The sequence below is a fragment of the Mastomys coucha genome, unplaced genomic scaffold (genome assembly GCF_008632895.1).
Source record: "Mastomys coucha isolate ucsf_1 unplaced genomic scaffold, UCSF_Mcou_1 pScaffold22, whole genome shotgun sequence".
In the NCBI taxonomy this organism is placed as follows: domain Eukaryota; kingdom Metazoa; phylum Chordata; class Mammalia; order Rodentia; family Muridae; genus Mastomys; species Mastomys coucha.
In genome coordinates, this window is record NW_022196905.1 from 172,872,071 (window position 1) to 172,895,271 (window position 23,201).

The 23,201-nt window shown below is 38.2% G+C and overlaps 1 protein-coding gene across 17 annotated transcripts in view; it reads right to left on the reverse strand.

Moving 5' to 3' along the window:
• Nrg1 (neuregulin 1) overlaps nucleotides 1-23,201 on the reverse strand; it is a 1,068,405-nt gene that overhangs the window by 9,499 nt on the left and 1,035,705 nt on the right. For 6 of the 17 annotated variants that reach the window (XM_031339489.1, XM_031339493.1, XM_031339491.1 and 3 more), the window contains 5 exons: nucleotides 17,103-17,161; nucleotides 6,434-6,536; nucleotides 4,850-4,976; nucleotides 2,536-2,666; nucleotides 1,543-1,749 (listed from right to left, as the gene is read on the reverse strand). In XM_031339489.1, the coding sequence (XP_031195349.1) occupies nucleotides 1,543-1,749; nucleotides 2,536-2,666; nucleotides 4,850-4,976; nucleotides 6,434-6,536; nucleotides 17,103-17,161 (627 nt within the window). Of the gene's footprint in view, nucleotides 1-1,538; nucleotides 1,750-2,535; nucleotides 2,667-4,849; nucleotides 4,977-6,433; nucleotides 6,537-11,042; nucleotides 11,067-12,647; nucleotides 12,726-17,102; nucleotides 17,162-17,698; nucleotides 17,767-23,201 lie in introns of those variants that run through there. The other 11 variants (XM_031339487.1, XM_031339490.1, XM_031339485.1 and 8 more) reach the window with 4 other exon arrangements.

A 23,201-nucleotide genomic window follows, 5' to 3' on the forward strand; every position in this document is an offset into this window, starting at 1 on the left:
CTCTCACTTTTCTATGATTCATGGTGATATGGAAGTGAGATCCACCAGTGTTTAAAATTGGAAAAAGTGTCTCAGAATTTGAAATGTTTGGGACCAAAGTCTGCAGACATCTTTTGAGGGTACCTAAATTAGACCTTCTGAGACATGCTAGTCACAGTTCAACCAACACATACAAGTGATTCATCTTTTTCTCCCCAAGATCTTTTGAGTTTAAGACTGTTTTGTAACTCTAGGTAGTACCTGGGTGATGCCTGGATGCCTACTTTAGCAGACAGAACCCTCAAAACCAAGCCATGGTAATGAAAAGAAACCCCACTCTACCTTCTTTGCATGTTTTAAGAGGGCTGAATAAGGATGGGCAGATGTCAATATACAAAAATATAATTACACGAGGTTAATGCTTTAAACAATTTTTTAGACCACACTCTTCCGGAAGCAGATATGTTATAAAGAGAATGCTAAATTCATAAATTCTATTCTGTTCTGAAACTGCTTTGGGGACAAGGTGGTCAGCAGGCAGGTTCTTTGACCTGAAAGCCCCCTGTGGATTCTTGGTTGTACTTCCAGGTCCATGAGCAAGAAGTTCTTTGAAATCATCTCCACCCATGTAACTGCAAAAATACATATGGGCTTGGCATTCTAGTGACCCTTTAGTCAATGGAAATAGCCTAAACTGAGATAACAGTGAGAAAATAAATGAACTGGATTGGAAAATCAATAGGTAACAGCCTGCAGATAGGCTAAATGGTCAGCTGGCCATGACTTTTATTTAGCATAGGTGCAAATGGATAAAGAGAATGTCCAAGTTCAAGGTTCCTACTTAGTACTTTTCCGAGTTTACTCTCTTTCTGTCCTTTAGTGTGCTCCTGTCATCACTTCTCCAACCCAAATTGGACTTCCCCCAAAAGAGAAAGCAAACATTTTGGGATTGATGGTAATATCGGAGGCAATATCTGCTTCAAAATTCACCTATAAAGGCTGCCAGGCTCATTACACAACACCTTTATTTACCCATGACTTCTAGGGATTTCATACATGGATACAATGTGGTAGGACAGGAGGAGGCATTCCCCCTGACCATCAGCAATGTCACAGCCCTTGACTTGATTTAACTGAGGCTAGAGGTAGGGTAGTGAGAGCATGAGAAGACGAGGGCCGAACAACCATTGAGGTAGAGAATGGACAGCTGGCCGATTGGAATTAGATGAGGGTCCTTAAAATGGTACACCTGAAGAGAGGAAGGCCCCAGTGAGTCTGAACCTAGGGTCAGGTCTGAGAACTCCAAGTCGGCTGTACCTTCCACATTACGTCACTCCAGCTCATTAGGAGTTGGTTGCCTGTCAGCCACTGGGATGGTGGGAGAAGCTCAAGAGGAAGGAGTTCAGCCAAAGTAAGAGGATGACGTCATCAACTAGGAGCGTCAGGGAATTGATGACGCCCTTTATATAAGGATGAATTTCCTTAGGACAGACCGCAGGTGCTCATGGGATTCTCTCACTGAATGAGGATCTGCTCCAGGATAGCTTTGCCCTTCGGTTTTACCTTTCGCTATGAGGAGAGTCTCTGTAGGAGTCAGGGGTTTCTCTGGCATGCCTGAGGAAGCTGTTACATTCGCGAGGGCCCCCCAGGCCATGAAGCCGTCCTCGTGGGCCCCCGGCTGGGCTGCTGTGCCTGCTGTTCTCTACCGATGACATCATGATTACAGAGTGGCTTTCTGAAAGGATGCTTTCCGTGTGCCCATTACTCCAGCTGGGTAGAGAAGAAATGTTAAAAGCTAGTGAGACAGATTACCTTCATTTTGTGTGGAAAAATGGCAAAGAACAAAAGTGGCAAACATTTCAATTGACTGATACATCAGTAGCCCAGAAATGATACAAAGATCTTTATTGTAAAGGGAATCCCGATTCAGATTGGACTCGTGAGCACATAGATTATGAATTTGTTCATTCATTCCATAAATCTTTATCAAATGACATGATGTAGTATTAGTGCTGTCCCATGGTACTGAGTGGCTTGGGCTAACCAACGGCATAGCTGTGTGCCTTATGTCTGGAAGTCTGCTGTTGTACTTGGTAGAGTGAGCACAGCCAGCATGACATCACAGCCAGGGGATCTAAGAACGGAGTGCCCAGCTATGGTAGGCATTTCCAGGGGGTACTTCCCGGGGCAGTCTAAGCTTTAGAAACAAATTTTTAAGTATCACAATGAATCTAGACAGATTTTTTTCCCTGCAGTGAGCAGCAATCCAATGAGTAGCTGGGCATAAATCAAGGCAATTTCTAGACTGCGGAACAGCAAGGCGACAAGGTAATAATTATTAACCACTTTTTATTGTCTGTAATGGACACATTAGGTTTACGCTTACAAGGTAAAAGCAGTTTATATCTAAAATCTATTAACATTCACAGCCTGTCCATTTTACTGCTTTAAACTGTCGCCTTTGCTGTTTTGTTAGGAATGGATAGAAAGGATTAATGAACAAAATAAATTCTGCTTAGGACATTTTTTTCTTCTGTCATTTTTTCCCCTTCATACCTGTGACTAGGTGTCTGGGTGACAGTCGTGGAGTGATGGGCTGTGGAAGTGTAGTGACTGGTGGAAAAGGAGGTCTCCACTTCTCTCTCAACAATATGCTCACTGGAGATGACGTTTTTAGATACGTATTGCTGCATAAACAAAGAGGCAGAATTTGAAAGTTCATGTAAGTCAAAACACAAATACACTAATTAGTTCTCACACATATGCTCAGGTTATCTCTCTCAGCTGGCCAGATGGTGAGCCCTTTTCTGGCTACTCTGGCTTTGATGTCAGATACATGGCCTGAACAAATCCCGTTCTGAATGTTTGCACAAGACAGATCCTAAAATCTCAACTTCATTTCTCTCAGTTCCAACTGATACCAGAAATGCCCCAAACATTGTGTCCAGTATTATTTTTGGCTGCATTTCTTTAGGCCAAGAAAACTAACTTCTATCTGGGGGTGGAAATGTACATATAGTCTGACTTATTTCAAATTCCATGTCATTAGAAAAATGTGAACTTTGGTATTTTAAATCTTTTTTTTTTTTTAATTTCATAAAGCCTATGCTGGCCCTACAAATACTGCTGAAGATTTTAACTTGCTCAGTGCTACTTCAAGGACTTAAAATATTTTCAAGGTCTGAACAAGGCCCCATGCTATACGCAGGGCTTTAGCTTTAGTGAGTCATCTTTACTTTTGTCAGCATAGCACAATAGCTATTTACTGACTGCTAACAGTGAGATGCTGATGTTTTTAAAGCTCCTTTTAAATTGTTGCAGGTGCCCTTTGTACGTCTAAAAATCTGAGTGAAAGAAGTTAAACCCTGAGAAAAGGAATAGACAGAAATGAGTGGGGTGGGGGACTCTAATGTCTGCTGAGATAGGGCTCTAAAGGACCTGACCATCATGGAAGGCCTTAAACACACAACTTGAACTTTGTAGGCTGCCTCTGTTTGTGGAGATACTTTCCCTTCTGGATCTTCCTGGGGACAACTGCTGCACCGCTGCCACTTTGGTACCCTTGCCTTCTGGAAGCACCTTGAACCCAGTGGGTCTAATGAAAATACTATTTAACAATTATTAAGAACTCCCTAAGTGCGTTGGACCAACTGTTTTATTTTAGTGGTGTAGGCATTGTTTTGGGGCCAGATATAACTAAGAAATTACATTGAAAGGAGTTATTTGTGCTATAATTGAAATCCAAGCAGTCATGGTCCTGTTGCTATTATATATTATACTGTATAGGATAATATATCACACTATTATATAATATATACATATTACATTATATATACTATATATTAAATGTTATAGTTATGTTGGCAATGAGTGCTTTTATTGACCTTGGAAACATTCTAATGAACGCCGTTATTGGGAGGGAAGCAAAAGCTATTAGTGCTTTGCTCCATCATTTTCCCAGAATTCCATGTTACGAGACTAGGGAGTACAGTAGTAACCACCAGTTCCTGACGTGAATCTATGACCAATCTTCTCAACCCTAAACACACACCTTACCTTCTCTTACAGGATGGAAAATGGTATTGCAACTTTTAAGCTATGTCTATTAAGAGAACAACACATTCCAAGGGAAAGAATGGGAATTGTGCTGGAACATGAAGATCAATGAGATCTGGGAAGAGGGCTAGGCCTGATCATTTACTATAACAAAGAACTCAATGATGGTATGTTCCCAGTCTCAGGGAGTAGGCTATCTAGTCAAATTTAGAAGTTACATGCCTAGTACAATAAAAACAAAATATGTGAATGACTGAAGGTTCACTTCACGTGGAGGCTGTGGCATCACAGAGAAGGAGGCAAGGAATACTCAAGTATTACATTTTCCTAGCTTTGCTCTAAGTTTCCCACTTTTCCATGTTCTAAATTCTTCAAGGACACCAGAATCTGAAAATCACATGCCTTATGAAGGGATCCTAATAAAAACATTTCAAAGTCCTTTGCTTGGTTTGCTATGAGTCAGAGATATACTGGCATAGCATTCATTCCCAAATGACTGAAAATAAATATTCCTTCCGACTATGATTTTATTCTTTATGACTTATGCCATGTTTATCATCTTTCTAGGCACTCCTGAAGGACAAACCAAGCATCATCTCAATGTCTTAAATGCTACAGTGTAAGGAAACATGTGCTAATAACTGGATCCATTGTAAAAAGGCCATCCCTGTTTTCTCCTGGCCAAACCTTGGGTTTCTGGAAGACTACTGTGCTAACTGGCAGCAGGTAAAGAGTCTCAGATTAGAAAACCTGACTTCAGTGTGTCTGAACAGTAAACACATGCTTGGTTCTCTCACTGGGTCCGTCAACATACATTCACCAGCTGCACGTTCTCTGGTGGTGGGTTTGGGTGGTGAGGACCATTCGCTATGTTCACCATGTTGTTCCGTTCTGACCGAAGGCTTTGCCGAAGCCGATCATGAAGCTTCTGCCGCTGTTTCCTGGATATGGAAAAAGGAGATGTTTGTTTCTCATCCTTTTTTTTTTATTCCCTACAGCCAAATCTTTACTCTATTAATACTAATGAATAACTTGAGGCACTCAGACGGTGATGATCATGAGCGAAGGGAAGTATGTGACACTTGTCTCATAATTCTGTCTCAGAATTAGCAGTATCACACATCCTGAGAAAACAGGTTTTGTTAGATGGAATTCTTATAGAAATGTAGCTAAATGTACTGAAGGAAAATAAAAAAGGAGAAAAAACCCAAATGCATTAGTATTTGGCTAACCTCTCAACTATCTTTGTCTAAATCATACAGATAGCCATTGGTCTTATATACTTTGTACTATGTGATTAATGAGGCTGATTCTATTTGTAAATTTTCCTGTGGATTTCTTAAGAAAATTAATTGAGCTTTTCAATTGTACATCTTATACAGTTACTGTTTGTGGCTATCACATGCATGTCTGTGGAACTTTGGGTGTAGTTTGCCATTATGTTTTAGCACAATTTTAACAAGACTCTATACTTGCAATGCCTTTTTGTTAAAAAAAAAAAAAAGTGGTAAATATTCAAATTTGAATCTAATAAGACTTACGATGCCAATTCCATGACTGTCTGATTCTCTCACTCTTTGCTCAAATTAATTAAGCAATTAATTAATTAATTTACTTGGATACTGTGAAAACATAATTTATGCTGTAGATTTTGGGGCAAAAAATTTGCATGTTAGCTCTGTTTTCCAGTACAACATTAAGATCAAGAAATTTCGTGTGATCAGTTCTGACCGGAAAATATTATGTTATCAAGCAAAATGCAAACAACACTCTATTAACTGAGCATTACATTTAGACTTGAAGAACTCCTAAGCGGAGAGAGGGATGCATCAGTCAGCCAACGTGTGTGCTAACATGGATACCTGGAGAAGGCCAAGCATGATGACCATACATCTTTAAGATTTTATTTTTAACTTTTTTCCAAACAAATATGGACTGCTTCTCCTTCCACAAAAATCCCTTTATACACTGCACATTTATAGAGCATTTATATTGGAAACCTAATAGAATTAAGAAATAATCATATTATCTCTCAAAAACAAAATCCCCTCAAACTCTGTATTTTGTATACCATAAAGTGCTTCTTTTATTTCTTAAAATTCGACCCCTCCCAGTTACCCCTTTTGGCATTTACACTTTTAGTAAGTGCTTGTATGGAATGCTAATCCTATATATGCTTTTATCCATTTACAAAGCCACAGTCGCTGAGAAATTTGTCTAATTTCACACAAACAGATTCACAAAGATTCACAATGTATATTACTCGCTCTGGAACATAAAGATGTAAGTTCCTATGTTCCTTTTCCCCCCAATACTTAGGCATGGGATCTGCCACTACAAAGCCCTGCTCGCCTAAGATGCTTCTACATCAAGGGCAGTAGACGAGGGGAAGGTTTACTTGGTTTTGCAGTAGGCCACCACACACATGATGCCGACCACCAGCAGGGCGATACAGATGCCAGTAATTGTCAGTACCCTCTTCTGGTACAGTTCCTCCGCTTCTGGAAAAGGGTGAGAACAGATGTCATTGATGTCATCTACCACCACCAGGACTTACAACCAAACAGGTGGCATGCTTCATGACATTACCCATGTCCACAAGACAATCAACACTTGATGATACTTCACATTTACACTCATGTCTAAGGTATAATATGTTCTGGACTATACTTTGAGCATAAATAACAAGCTAGCTAGGGCATTGAAAGTTAAAAACATACTATATTTTATGATTCCTCTAATTACCAGCTATTATATATAAGATATTACATGAGAAAAATCATAGACATCATTACAAAAGAACTGATCAAAACTATATCAATGTTATTCTATTTATTAAATATTCTATAAAAAAATCTCTTGCAAAGACAACAGGAATCAAGGTAGATAAAGAGACCTAAGACTGGCTCTAGGGAGACCCTCCTTTCTTCCTCCCTCAATCATCCTTCCTCAGTTTACCACCCTCCACCCCAGTGATCTTTCTACTTTTCTTAAGTTTTAAATCATCACTTCATATCCAGTGGTCTTTACAGAGAGACATGTCTACATTTAACAAATTGAATTCGAAAGTAATTGCAAATATGAACTCGGCTTGTAGTTAGTAAGTTTAGAGAAAATGAACTAGAAGAAACAGGTATATTGTGGGGGAACAGGGTGCTGTGCCAGAGAAAACCCAACATGGTGGGTAGGGCACTCTTGAGCCACAGAAGGGAGTTGTTCTTTGGAGGAAAATGCTTATTACGCTCTTAGTTGAAGTCAGAGATCCAACTTGCATTAAGCCCATCATTAACACAAATGATGTATACTTTGGGCCAGATTGCATAATCCCATATCAGGCAGCTTGACTATTCTAAGAGCGTGAGTGTGGTACTCTGAGCTGCAGGTACCTCTCTACTCCAGATGCAGTAAGTCTGTAATGTGTGAAAACTTTTCTAGTTAAAAATGAGTGTCTTTGGAGAATGGCTTGATTGATTTTAGACACAGGTGAGTCAGGCTGTTAACAAAATTTGCAGACTTACTGTGGATGCTGATCCTTTAGCCGCTGAGCTTCCAATCATCTGATTGTATGTATTTGAAAATCTTCCCATGTTTGCCCAGAACACATGGAGACTGGTGTGTTTGCCATTAAAATTAATAACCTGGGCAAGAACTGGAGAGTACTGTACAAATGGAACATCCTTATCTGAGCATCCATATCTGAGATATGCAGAGTGAATACTCCATCATATGTTCAGTCTTATATTATTCTCCTCATTGAGAGGGGGCAGGAAGTTTTCTTAAACATGAATAAGTGACTTTTAATTTCTATCAATTAAAGGATCTTATCATGAAAGAAAACATTTCCTACAAGCCAAGTCCATGGTAATCAAATCCCGGTTAACAGGTCAAGAACATTGTCAAATCAAATTAATAGAGCACTCATCATTAAGAGGAGAATAGAAGTCAGCGGGTAGAAGATTACAACACTGAAAAGATTATACAAAAACAAACAGAAAGGATTGGAGGTGGAGAGGAAAAACAAACCAAGTGGATAGACGGACTGAAAGAATGGCTGAGAGTGAGAAAGTCAGATACAAAGGAAAAGGAAGGTTAAACGTTAGGGAGGCACCTGGAGTCCCTGGCACAGCATGCCTCATATTAAGGGAGAAAATAAATGAGGAAATGAAAACCAGATTGAGGAGATGCTTGGGGTGGGGGTGGGGAGGAAAAGGTGGGTACAAAGTGGGAAGGGGTGACCCATACAGCATAACTCCTAACCTAGGCTAGCTGTGACGTGGAAGCCATGATTAGAAAAGCGAAGCAGTTGGTGTATTGCGGTGCCACAGTGTGCAGGAGACATACAGTTGGTGTTGTGGAGTTGCTGTGTTTGTGTGTGCGCTGTACAAGTCTAATGATGATAGGAGTGTGGGGAGGGGTGCTTATGTGTTAACTGCTTGGACCTCTTGCATACCCCCAGATGTACCAAGGCAGGGGATATGAGGTGTTATCTGTGAATGGATGATGCCACAGCCTCCCTCCCTGGCATCCTAAATGGTGCTTAGTGTGTATGTCTACACAGCACAACCATATCTCAGTGCTCTTCCTTCCAAGGACTCCTTCACAGAAGCACACATTGGTTATGAAATGGAGCATTAGCATTGTCATCAACAAATGGCAGGCCCTGGATTCCCCTTTTGGCTATCAGACTTCTTCCTTTAAAGTCAATGAGGCCTGGTGTGCGTGTAGCTTGGAGGCAGGGTGCTTGTCTAGAACATATGAGATCCTGGCTCTGGTTTCACAAATGGATGAGAGGAAAGAGAGGGAGGGTAGGAAAGCCCTTGGTTGCAGCTTTTCACTAACACCTCAATACCTTACTCTTTGAAAAGCTAGGAAATAAATAAGGTATATATAAAAGGACTGAAGTGAGCATTGGGGTTGTCATGGGTTGTCCCCCTGTCCCCCTGCCAAACTCTCAAGGATTACTGTAACAAGCTCTGTTTTGGTTGTTGGTAACTAGGAAAGGAGTTGGATATGTGGACCCGCTAGCATCTGGTGATCAGCCTACTCTTATTGTTTGTGAGCAAAATAATGATTTCAGTGGCTAGAAAGCTCAGTAAAGGACAAAGCAGCTGAAAGGAGCCAGCTTAAGACAAGCAACTCAGACACAGGATTCAATTCTGTGTTCATATCATATCTGTGTTCATACAAATTTCTCAGCTAAATTTCTTCTTGATATTTTTTTTCAGGATTTTGCTGCATCCACAGTATGAATGCTAAAAGAAAATAAAAGACTTGGATAAGCAGCATGTTATTTTAGCCTATTGTTCCTCTCATTTTTTTTTATTACTAATTTTTTATTCTTGCGTGACTGTATCCACAAGGCAAGAGCAAATCTGAGCTAATACTCAAAATCATCCCAAAGGTCTGGCCTGTCTTCATGAGTGGAACTGCTCCAAGTGTCTCTGGTTTGGCTGGGCAGACCATGATGAGTCACATCAAACACATTTTCATTCTAATGTGTCCAGGAGAAAAGACAGAGCCATTCTTACTCTCTTATTTTTAAATGACCCTTAAGGTCAGGAGTTATTTCAGGATATAATGGACTGGCCTTACACTCTAAGAAGCCTTAGAGATGTGTGGATAACAGCGCATGGCCCTTATGAACTGTGAGAAAAGCTAAGGGAGTACTTACGTAGCTTAATTATTTGACTCCACTGTTCAGAAATCAAAATAGTAAAGTCTAGAGTCAGACTATAAAGCTGCAAGTGGGGAAATTCTGCTAGTAACAGAGGTAGTTCTGAGGGATTGGCTTTTGGTTTCCCACAGGAAAGGCCAGTTCTGTGAGATTTCTGACAGAGGGATATTTCCTATGAGAAAGGAAGAACCCATGATACTCTGTGTATGTGTGTGTGTGCTTTAATGCAAAAAGAAAAAAGAAAAAAGAAAAGAAAAGAAAAAAGCCCATTCACATAAATTTGAGCCTTTTAAAAAAAATCTGATAGTTTTCTTCTTAAATTTTTATTTTCTTAGAGTGATGGCAATTGAGCATCTCCGTGTACCTTCGAGAGATGCCTGTGTGTTCTTGTGTCATCATTATGTTTCTGAATAGATGTGATGTCAGCCAAAAGGGGAGAGCAGCCTCAGGACACACTTTTTACACATCTCCATGCCACCATGCACCAAACAGTTTGTTAATTAGGCCATGGTGTCATTGACCCAAGACCCTGTTCTAGTCTTTCACACAGCTTTCACAAAGAACCTGGAGCCCAGAAAGGTTGCAGTTTCTGGTTCCTATAGGAATATGCCTACACTTCATCTGCCTTTGGGAACATTGTTGATAGTTAGAGTGTGAAGTCTTCTATATGATGACTTGTCTGGCTCATCCAAACCTTAGTGATGTACTTCCACCATCACTGGAGTGCCCACCTAAAACAACATCATCTCCTTTCTATTTCCTTGCTTCTAGATAAAGTTGACTAGAATCATACTTGAGTGTCTTCAAGAAATCTGGGTGAGCAACTCCATGCATATCAGACTACGGCAATATAAGACATTTCTATTAACTGCCACATTAAATAGATGACTTTTGTGTTATATGTGAAACTGTCATTGGGCTATTTATTTATTTTTAATGTGGGTGTTCTTAAACCTTTTTGTCCTCTGGCCTCTCATTTGAGTTCTGTAGCCTATGCACCACTCCAACTTACCCCAGCTCTTACCTAACAGCATGGTCCAATCAATGAGTTACACAAACGGGGAGAGGAGGGTCTATGACAAGTTGCAGCAGGAGGGACATTTTAACCTCTAAGTGAAGGTAGGCTTGGAATTTAAAAACTGCTGCACTCCATAACATTTTTATAAACTAGTCATATGTTGAAGGCAGAGAAACCCATGTTATAGCTGTATGATCCCTTCTAAAGAGAAAGGAAATTAGTTAGGAACTGAAAAGGAAGAACAGGGAGGGCAGGAGAGTTCAGTTCAGAGGCTCTACATTCTGCAGGCTAAAAGGAATGATGATTGGTCCATACCCATAAATTCAATCCCAAGATGCTCTGCCAATGCAGAAAGTTGACAAGTGGGGAGAAAAAAGAAAGAAAGGAAAAAAGTTTCAGAAAAGAGCAATACATCGCACTCCAAAACAAATTACACATGACTATGACAGCTCTCTGTGCGTGCACACAAAACAGGACAGGCCGTAGATGTTAGGGAAGCATGCTCAGGGATGCCCGAGCCCACCAGCGAGGTGTGAAAGCATCAGCCCAGGGTCTTTAGAAACCTTTGAAAGCTTCTACTGAGGGAGGTTAGGTACTGAACCATCCATCCTTGACTCCTCCTTTGAGAATAGACATGTTTTGTTTGTTTGTTTGTTTGTTTTTGTCTTTTATTACTAGTAAAAGCATTTGCAATGAGGTATTTGTTTTTAAGTGAAATTTAAAGGAGGCTTCTAGTTGTTGTTGTTTGTTTATTTGTTTAAACTAAAGGTGCCCAGTGGCAGAGTAGAAGCCAAGAAACCAGTAATTTCGTTTGAAATTTTTATCCCATTGGATTTACTTTTCCTTGCTGGTGGGTAGTTATTCTTTAGTACTTTTCTTTCTTAAAGTTGTACCTACGTTAACTTCCCCCTACATTCAATACATACATTATCCTTTTCATTCACAGAAAGCAACAAAAGCTTCTACCCAGAAAGATGAGAAAGGAAACATGAGAATTGGATAACTAATGATTTATTTCCCATTATTTTTAATATAATTTTCATGTCATATTGGGTAACTTGAAACCTCAGGTTTTTTTAAGCTGCAAAAAAAAAAAAAAAAAAAAAAAAAAAAGATAAAATTAAGTGTGTGGAGATAAAGCTTCTGGGGTCTTTAACTTTAATTAGCTGCTTTTCCAAACTATTAGTTAGAGACAGTTAGATCAGCTCTCCCCAGTTCTGAACTCCAGTGGGCACAGGTGCCAACAGAACCTCCACATCACCCAGGGAAGGGGAGTGGAGATGTGAGTCCATGCCCAGCATTTCCGCAGCTCTCTACAAAGCCTTGCACAGGTTAAAATGGGGAAATGGGGAAATGAGCGGCTGGGAGAGAGGCAAAGAAAGGAAGGATACTCATTCTTTTTTTGCAACAAACACTGATCATCAAGCATTATCATGTAGAAGCATAGGCTATCCTTCTCTAAACACTATGTGGAGAGGATGAAGGGAGGCAGGGATTTCCTTCTCTTACGGACTGGGGAGACATGAAGGCAATCCACTACTATAATGAGACAGCTCTTAAGCTTGCTGTATGTGGTGGAGGGATGAACAGACTTGAACATTTTGTAGCCACTTCAAGAAAGGATGCTTCCCAAATAAAAAGGGATCATGAAGATGGGAGGCATGACCTAAAAAGACTTTTGATTTGGGTCTAGTATAGTCCCACAAGTAATCTGAACTTTTCACGAATTAAGAACCAGAAGCCTTAGGGTTAATTCAGTTGTACAAGATGTTCATAATAATATGGTCTATTCAAATACAAATTAATTTCTCTTGTCTCTGTGCAATTTGTCACACTGACATTTTTTTTTTCATATAAACTTTGGAGCATCAATGTGAAAAAAATTTAGTTTCTAAGGAAATCGATAATAAATTTCCTTACTCGTTTCTTTCACAAGGCTATGATCCAATTTTCTTTCTAGTGGCTTCTCTGTTTCTTGCCTTTTCCTCCTAGAAGTCACTAATAATTTAAGGGTTAAAATCAAGACATATCTCTAAAAAAAAAAAAATCCTTTCCAAAGAATTATTCCATGCCTATGTTAACACTTCTAATGATTTGCATTAGTTGCATAGAAAGCTTGGTTAAGTCTTCAATAAAATTAGTAGCATGCCCATGCATACATATTATTGCATTTACAGTTTTATAGGTAAGCCTGGAAGTCTAACTATAATTTCATTTCAAGGGAAGTCATTCATATCAGGCAGCTCCAATTTTGAATAATTCAATGGGAAATTGGTACTTAAAATGGGAATCTCTTTTGGCTGTGAGCCCTAACAAGGAAACGAGCAGAGGACACATGCATCAGTCATTCTAGACCCAGAGCAAAGCTGTTCTCATTTATGTTGCTATTGGTAGCTCCATCTCTTTCCCTTTATATCTAACAAAAGAAGCAGAAGATGCAAACTTTACATGAAGTAAAGAAATTCTTTCTATCTGCTCTCCTTAATCTATTGCTGATGTTAGCTCATTTATGTAACACATGGTTTTGTTGAACTTCTGGCTAGCCACTACATTCTTTAAATTCAATTAATAATTCACAAACATAAAGGTTACTGTAAACAACCGCGTTTCTTTTTCTACATGTGATTTCCTGCCAGGACCATAGCAATATAAAAAATTAATTTAAATCCAAGAGTCTCCAGAAACTATTAAATATTGACTTGCTAATCCTTTGTGTGTGGATTTTATAATTACTTGATGAAAACCGATTAACCTGGAGGTTAATTTAAATTTTCAACTGCATTAGAGAGAAGAGCAATAAAATAACTTTCTTTCATCAAATTTATATAGCCATTGCCACTATGGTTTCTGTTCAAATTTCATGGCATTCGGGATGTTATTTTTCACATCTTTGTGGTTGTTTATGCAAATAATCTCAAAGATATACAGTCTTGATTGTGTGTTTCTCTGGGTTTTCTAAAGAATTCTACTAATGCCAGTTCTTAAGGGGATGAGTTCAGTGTTGTGACTCTAATTTCAGACTTACCTTTACAAATGTAGATGCTTTTTTTCACACTCTGCATTGTTACTGAATTCTTTGAAATGTAATAAACTTTTGCCTTATTCCCCAATTTTCATGTGAAGAACACACACAACACACACATAACATACATGCACACACACACACACAAATATCTCACACTCAATTAGAATTTATGACGATTATGTCATATGTGGAGTGTTCTTTATTCTAATGTCAGCAAGATACATGTTTGATAAGTACATTGTCTTAACAGGTTCTTAAAATGTTAGAAATCAATGAAATCGCCTATATGCTAATAACCTATGACTCAAATGGCTAAGTTTGTTCACTTTAAGAATGTCGTTCAAGTTCTAAGTGTTCACTTTTAAAGCAATTAATAATGTGAGCTATTCTGTATTTAGCTCCTATGATTTGCCAGCTTCTCCAGGACAGACTTGCCACATATTATCTCGAGGTACTGGAGCTGTGAATGTGCCTTCTCTTTTCTTTCACTAAGTCTACACATTGAGTGTGGACTCTCTGCACACACATACACACGTACCACCACAGGCTAGTGATCACAATATCACAACCTTATTAAGCAGCAATGGCACCATAATGGGTCATATTTAAAACTGACTAAAGTGGATGATATTTTCCTAGAAAATACTATATGTTAGATTTCAAGACAAATGGCTGTCATAAACTATACCACTCTCTTTCATAATTTAAATCAGTGTTTATAGATTAGTCAATGTTCTATAGGGTATGACGATAAGAATGAATATCTAATCTTAATAATGTAAGTTACATTTTAAACACATTGAAGTGCATATTCTCTTTGGAATGTTATGCATGCGTTCGTTAAGTTTTAAAACTTTGTTTGAGGCAGGAGTCTATCTTCTCCTCAAAATCGCTGTTATGCTCTCTAAGACAGTTTGTCTATAAACAAACAAAATTTCAAGTGACTTCTGGGGGAAGATCCTGGAGATTTTCTTTTGGCATTCACTTTTAATTGAACATGGAACAACAAAATGTATTTCCCTGCCTTCCTATCTTCTATCAAAGATACAAACTGAGAACATCAGACACAGAGATTAGAAAATGAACTCTGGGCAAGATGATTCTGGAAAATGGTGTCTGATTGGAAACGCTTGCTCCTCCAGACATGTGGCATTAATAACAGAGCCATTACATACTGGCCTCATCACTGAGCTTCCTATCGGTCCCTGTTAAATCAAGTTAAACATGAATGCTAATTTCCTGCATGTCTTCCAAAAGTGTCACTGAATGCTTACTAAAGGATTTATTTAAGGAGCCCCAATTCTGGACTTCAGACACAGTGGCTATTTTTAAATAATGTCAAATAAAAGGGAAAATGGCTAAAGAGTGAATGAGAACATTTTTGGTGGTTACTAATAGCAGAGTAAACTAAGCTATTGTTCTGAGAAATAACTGTTTTTTTTTTTTAATGCTTGCCTTTTATCTAATGAGCCAACCTTCCTTTCAAAGTATAACACATCTCTAGGTATCTGACACTTTACATAGAATAATTTATCTCTTTTCAGTAAATTCTAACACTTGGGTTTCTACCTATATCATCACATGAGCTTACTAAATCTATGCTATTTGAATAAAAACACATAATTTAAAAAGTGCCTTTAATTCATTAAGCAAAATTCTATTTTCCTTCCTATTTCAACCTTCCATCCTATCTACTTAAAAAAAAATCATGTATAGCTATGAACAGAAAATTTGTGTCAGATAAATGCTACCATTTCAATATTTGTTAATTCACTGAATATGTCTTAAAATTTAGCAATGTCAATTTGCCAGTTTTTTAACAAGGGAAAATTATGACTTATGAAACAATGTTTAATAACAGAGTCTATGCAGGTATATAAATATAAGCTCACTAAATACATGACTATTTTTCTGATAACATCTAGGAATGTTTTAATTCTTTTTGAGTCAAGGTCTCACTATGTAGCTCTGCCTAGCATCTAATTCACAGAGCTTGACGTGCCTCTGCCTCCCAGTGTTGACATCTCTGACTTCTGGCAGAACTCTATTTGTCTTATGAATCAGAACAAAGGGCAAATCTCTGATCCTTTTGTACATCTAGACAACCAGTTTGTGTGATTACTTTTAATGTTTTAAGAATTTAAACTGCAGCAAGCTATGTAAAATATTTCTGACAATAGGATTGACAAACACAGTCTGGTGTTAACATTTGTAAATAAGGATTTAGTGGAACATAGGTTAGCTTATCAGTTCATTCATAGTCTATGACTGTCTTCAAGCTATAAGTGGTGGGGAGGGTGTAGCTTTGACATCATCACCACAAACTTAAAATATTTAACATCTGAAACTTTCTAGGAAAAACTTACTAACTCACAATCTAAATGGTTAAGTGGGATATAAGCAAATATTATCTTCTAAGGGTTTCAGAACAGAAACACTATCAGCCCCGTTTATAGGAGAGGGGCAAACATCTAGTTTAGTTAACCAGGCAATTATCTACAATGTGGAGTGAGGAATTTAGAAACATTGTGATCTCACAGACATCTGCTTAACTTGTCAGCTCTACATAAAACATTTACATATTTATTGTAGATTTGAATTATTATATTTTGAAATATTAGTTCTCAGAAATAATAACCTTTTTCTAAGATTACCTTTTACAATAACATGAATATTAAAAAACACTAAGGGACTAGTGATTATTTAAACTCATTCTGAATTACATATTTCCCGAGAAACATAAATATAAGCCTGGATATTTCCTTAGCTGGAAAATATTTGCTTTCAATTTTCCTACCTAGTAGTGTTTTGTTTGTTTGTCTTTATGCCTACATGTGAACTTTGGTTAATAAAGAAAATACATCTGAACCCTTTTTGTGATGTTTATTTATAAATAATACACTGAGCCAAAATTAACTTACCATCATTTCAAGTGTATAGCGGTTACAGCATGACAACAGCCTTGTCAGGATGTTGACATTAGATACAGAAGATGCACTGGTCGGTGGAATGATTTTATTTTATCAATACAAGTGTGAGTTTGAAATGCCTTTATTATTACTTCACTCTTGGATGTTGACTATCAATTTGCATCACATTCTGCAGTACCAATTTCAGAAACATCTGGAGCCTCACACACCTATTAGTAACTCAGAGCCGACTAGTCACAAACAGGGAAGTAACACAGTGGCTTTGTTAATGTTCTCATGCGACAGGCAGAGGCAGTCAATATTAGACCTGGTAGAAGGCTCTAGCTCTAGGTGACTCTGAGGGGAAGATGTAGCAACAAGAAAGCAGCACCGACTGAGCATGCTCCTATTCAGGCAGAGACAGAAAGGGAGTGGACGTACTGTAGAAGCTGGCCATTACGTAGTTTTGGCAACGATCACCAGTAAACTCATTTGGGCACCTGAGAGAAGAAACAAAAAAACAATGGTAGAAAAAACAGAGAAAAAGAGAAGAGGTGAATATACGCTAGAGAGGAGCTCCTGCAGTGTCACTGACAGAACTTGGTGAGTTCACCCTCAGGAACCGACCCTGCGTTCTAATTGTGGCTTTCGCACTCTGACATCTCCCCAGCGCTTTAAAAATTTGGATAGATTCTACGTGACTGCTTTAAATCCAAAGTAGCCACAAACCAGATGTGATGGATGTCCTATTCCTCTTGTCAAAGAAATTGGTAGAAAATAATTTCGGCTTGGCTCACTGCTATGATTCCCAGAATCACAGGCCAACTGACTGGCCATTCTTTCACCTTTTAACTGTGGGATCTAACTGAACGACACACAACCAAGCTTGATTCCAGTGAGTGGGTTTATGTCCTGAGTGGAAAAGCCATGATTAGAATAAAGGGTATCAGTTAGAGCTGAGTCGTAAAAGCACCAAGTGGTTGCGATTGTTGCTGTAGTTTGGGGGAGAAAGCAAATTTCAGATTATTTGAACATACTTTCTTGAGTTTGGACTTTCATGGGCACATTCTCAGTACATCTTGCTCCAGTGAATCCAGGTTGGCACCTAGAGGGCAAAAACGTGATAAGCAATCGAACGCTCAAGACACTTTCAGCTTGGTACCTTTCCTCCCATGGGATATGGACTCCTAAAAATGACCCGGTGCTGAACACGGAAAAGACAAGACAGGACACCGAGACACCCAGTCCCACCAAATTGCAGCTTACGGACTTTTGTCGCTTTCTTCAGTCTTCAAAGATTAGTCATTGAACTTTAACTAGAGAGAGACTATGAACTGGATGGGGTGGCGAGGCAGGAGGGTGGGTGGGGCTCTCATCCTGTTCCCGCCCCCGCCCCCCGACTGCTGAGCTCACTGAGTTATAACACTGGAGTTGACATTAGCTTTTGAGGTTCCCCCTACTTTGCTAGCGAAAGGTCTTTTATCTTACTGGATATGCGCTGAGGTTCCTACTTATTTCATAGCTGTTTGTTAAACTGTAAGTTGAAACATTTAAACAAAATAAGGTACTCTTATTTCCTCATGGTTAATAATGAGGAGGAAACCACTTCTATTTCTTCTTTCCCCACTAAGGTATTACAAATTCAGCCTTATTTTTAATATTGCTGAAGGAAACAGTAGAATTTTATTGGTGGAAATTCATTCATCCAATTATTGCTATTAAAAGAAAAATATATTTTGGAATTAAAAGTTATTCTTATACAGAAGTAGATAATGACATGGACTTTTTACATTTATGGATGACTATTTGAACTAATGTAAAAAGTTTTATTTTATTTGGTCTTATCAATTTACTTGTAAATAAGCAAGAGTCTTGGTATACTTTTGTTCTTAGGACTATACAGTGAGGTCATGCTTAGACATGAAAGTCTTATATGGTTCATGCTGCTTTTAAATCTAGTACCTAAAACATTTTAGATTGCATTTGATTTACCTAATGTCATGTCCTAATAAGCAGATACTGAAGCAAATATACTTAGAGGTGAAGATTCATAGTTGATTGTTCAACACCCATAGCCATAGTTCATCATAGCTGGTATGAAACCACCCATTGAACATAATTTGCTCTGCCAATACTTTATGACCTAGTGATGTTTATATATATATATATATATATATATATGTATATGTGTGTGTGTGTGTGTGTGTGTGTGTGTGTGTGTGTCTTTTGTCTCTAGAGTAAATAGGACAGAACACTATTATTTTGTTAAATAAACAAATAAATCTACTTGTTATACTACCTTAAAAGTAATTTCTTTAACTTTTAGGCCAAACTCAACAGGAAAAAATGCTGTCAAGCAGTGCGATACATGAAATTCTTTTATTGCACAAAGGTATAAAAATCCTAGCAGTTCCAGAACTCTCATCACGAGAGTCCTTGTACTGTATCATTGTGATCATAATAACATCAACAGGGGCGGAGAGATGGGTCAGTCTTTAAGAATGCATTGTATTCTCACACAGGACCCAATTTCAGTTCCCAGAAGCCACTTCATGAGGCTTAACTGGCTGTAGCTCCAGCTCCAGATAATCACATGCCCTCTTCCAACTTCCACAGGCTACTGCACTAACGTGCACATTTCCCCCATCATAAATATACATAATTATAGAAGTAAATCTTTAAAAAGAGCATCAATAAATACACAGATAATAAATAAATGAATCAAGGTAGTTTCATTGAAATCTCTAAAGTACATGGATGCTTTGATTATTTTTGCTGATAAACCTTTGTGGGAGGAACTAGAGAAAGATTTACCTAGAAAAATATACAAGAACTGACCTATTGGGTAAGGGTATTTCTATAAAGCTGTCATTGTATATGCTTCAATAAGAATGCATAGATATTAAGAAAACAAAAAACAAAAAACTTCATGTAGCTTAGTTTGCCAAATCCCTTCTGTAGAGAACACATTTTTATTTGTTCATGAAATCAGGACCGTAATCCCACAAGATATTTCTATACTTCGTTCCAGAATTACAGATCCATTCCACAGAGACCATTTCATTCTACCTGGCTGTTTTGTTAAAAATTAAGATTTCATATTGAGCATATCATAATTTGTTTTCTATAATTAATATGGCACCATATGAATTCTTTCTGTGAGTGTGAAAGACAGAGATAGAGAGAAGCAGAGACAGAGAGACAGATTGGGGGTGGAGGAGAGAGAGCTGAGGTAAGACTTACTTGTATTGCTCATATCTAAAGGTTATGACATGAATAGATAGCTAAAGAGTCAAGAGTTACTTGAGAGAAGGAAGGTATTTATTAGGAAATTATGATTTTGGCATTTTAAATGCCAGACCTGTGATTAAAGGGCATGTGTCAACTATAAAAACGGGGTTAAAAACACTCTTCTATCCATTATCTAATCACTCTGAACCTCGTGTGTACAGTAGGAGATTATCATTGTGGGATGTTGTGTTATCTGTTATGTAATCATACAAAATATTTGGGTGCAATAGCACTGTAACATAATGGCCTTTGTTCTAGAAACAGCTACTGTTATTGGGATGAAAACTTGGCTTTTCATTGTTTGTACATCCCTCTCCCATTAGCTGACTCAACCTCCTTTCTCTCCTACCCTGGTTCTTTCATTGTGCCTTGTCCCACGCCTGGTCCAGACCTCTTTAACTGTGCTGTGTGTGATGGATGTGAACTGTGGTCATATCTTACCATTCTGTACCTCGACAGCCTAACCCAGAGCCTGGAGGATGTCTAATTCTAATTGCAATGTCTGATATAAAACTGAATAACTAAAACTTCCACAAATAAAAATCTATTTTTTATCTTTAGAGTTTAAAATAGAATTTCTTTTGTGGACTTCCAAATAAGATTTAAAAAGAAGTAACAGTACCTGGGGATTTCCTCCCCCAAATAGAAAGCTTTAACACTGTTTGCCACATTAAAGAGAAACGGCTATGATTATTTATAAGAAAGCTTATTACCTAACAGCTAAATTTTGTTATTTAAACACCAGATTACCTAGGATTCAATAAAACAGAACTGTGTTCTAATCAAGACTTTTGTCTTACAGTAGTAACAAAATACTAGAATTTCTCAAAGTGACATTAGCTTAAAAATGATACTTATCATAACACTATGTGTTCTTAATTTCACATAGTGCCTGATGAAATCATTTCATTTTTGAGTCTATGTTAAGATAAATTCTAAGGAATGTGAAGCATTGCTCGAGCCTAGAGTCCAGGTATGATCAATGTAGTCTTGTCCTTATATGTGAGGTCCAAGGCTTTACTTTGGTTAGAAGGTACATGAATGTTCTTTCAGTCAATTAGTAATCCCTAACAATTTACTATAATCTTTCCAACCAGGAGCAATAGCAATTATGATTCACCCATTTAATTAAATTAATAAACATAGTTGAATCCTTATGAAAAAGTTTAGTAGTGATAACATTCTATGAATGGTCAGTTACACTTACTAAAAATTCATTCATAGATGCATGTGTTTTGAGAATCAATTTATGAACACTCTAGACATACTCAAAGATATTTACAAATTCCCAAGAAAGATCTGGTTCTATAGGGCTGGCCAATTTTATAAACTATTTATCAGTTACAGTCAACTTGTAAGCCATTGCTAGACATCTTCCTTCCTTTGTTTCCTGGTTTCATCTTTGTCCCTGGAGAACAGTGGAGGGAAGTAAGCTGACGGCCAGTATTCTTCTACTCATTAGTCATCATTCCACAATGAAACATTTGGCCAGTTTTTAAAATACCCTGTCAGGAAGAATATCACGTCTTTCAGTTCTTCTTCAGTACTAACTGTGACATTTCCTTTTACACTGTAAAACACGTGAACTTACCTACTTGGTGTTGATATTTACAAATATCAAGTCATGAAAATGTCAACAAACTCATTCTGGGAATAGTGACTCCTTCTGCTTGCTATCAAAGCCTCCTGCTGTTACTCTGGAAAGCAGAGTTGCCCATGGATGCAGCACTCAGAATTTTAGTTTGCTTTGCTACAGTATCCCATTGCAAATAGAGACTTTGTTCACCCTGTAGCTGGCTTGGTATTCTAGCCAGAGCTCGCCTACTCACTGGCTGAGTATCTGCATTGTAGATTATTTTTTTCCCCAAATGTATTGTTACTATTAGTCTGCATTTTTCTAAGATGAATCTTATTCTGTTATCAGCCTTTAAGTGAAAATACTTGAGGCTTATATGTGTTTTTCTAATTTGTGTTTTAGTGTCCTTTACAGTGTCATCTGCAAAAGCCATTCGTTTCCTCAAGAGGATGCTCTCCTTAACATCATTAAAGAAAGTACTAAATAGACAATGTTTCAATGATGTTTCTTTCGGATCTAGCACATACCTCCCATTACTGCCCAGCTGGTATGTGCCCTCCCCCTTCTTTTATTATGACTCTGGGACTAACTTCCAATCTATGAGATAATAGAATACATATAGTAGCCTCAGAAGGCTCATGAGTAAAAACTGAGAAAAAGCACACACTGGCTCTCAGATGTTGTGTTTCCTCACTAACAGTGAATGTGGCAGTGTTTGGGAGCGCATCTCTCCTTGCTGGAGCCTTAAGTCTTATCAAACACTCTGCTTGTACTGTTTCCAGTGAAATGCTCTAGAGACTAGAACATCTTGTACCTTACCATGCTACAGTGACATATGACATAGTGGCTGCTCATCTATGGCCTGTCTGTCTTCACTTTGAAGACCCTGAGGCACTATCTCATTCTCTCTATGCTAACAGACCTGTTTTAAGATGAGACATCTAAATGGGTTTCCTTTAAATTATTCAATGGAAATATTTCGAAGCTGCCTTTTTATTTAACATAGACGGCCTGAAGGCGGTAGCTTCATACTTTCTGTCCTTCTATAAAACCTTTGTTTTTCATCCCTTAAGGATCTAAACATAACCTTAGCTTCCTAAATGTCTTCGTGGCACTCAGTATATCAATAATTGATTATTAAATCGATTGCTTGAAACATGGGTATTATTTTCACTGGCCCATGTCTCCTAAAGGAAGAGGTCAGTGTGGTTTTGCTCATCCCTGGATGCTCAGCATGAACTCAGGCCTGCCTCGTGGGAACCTAATCAACACACATGGTTGCTAGCTGATGCAAGAAAGACAAAGGAAGTGGGCTCTACAGAGAGGTTAGCCAACGTTCTAATTCTAGACAGAACTGCACCTAAATTGGTTCCTGCAGGACTCTCTTCAGTCTACACTAGGAAGTCAAAGTCTAAATACATTCACAAGTATGAAGAGTGATAGGATTCTACACACCAAAAGAACAAACTGAAGACGTGCGTGTCTGAAGAGCTCAGTGTCTAGATTCCTAAGAGTCCTGTCGATTTTTCTCACATAGTCTCTGTTTCTGATAAATATGATGGCACCCAAGAACAGAGAAGTTTGCTATAAAAAAGCTCTCCTGCAGTTGGAATCAGCATGGCATTTACAGTATTCTAAAACTCAAACGAATTCTCGTCATGCCTGTTTACACC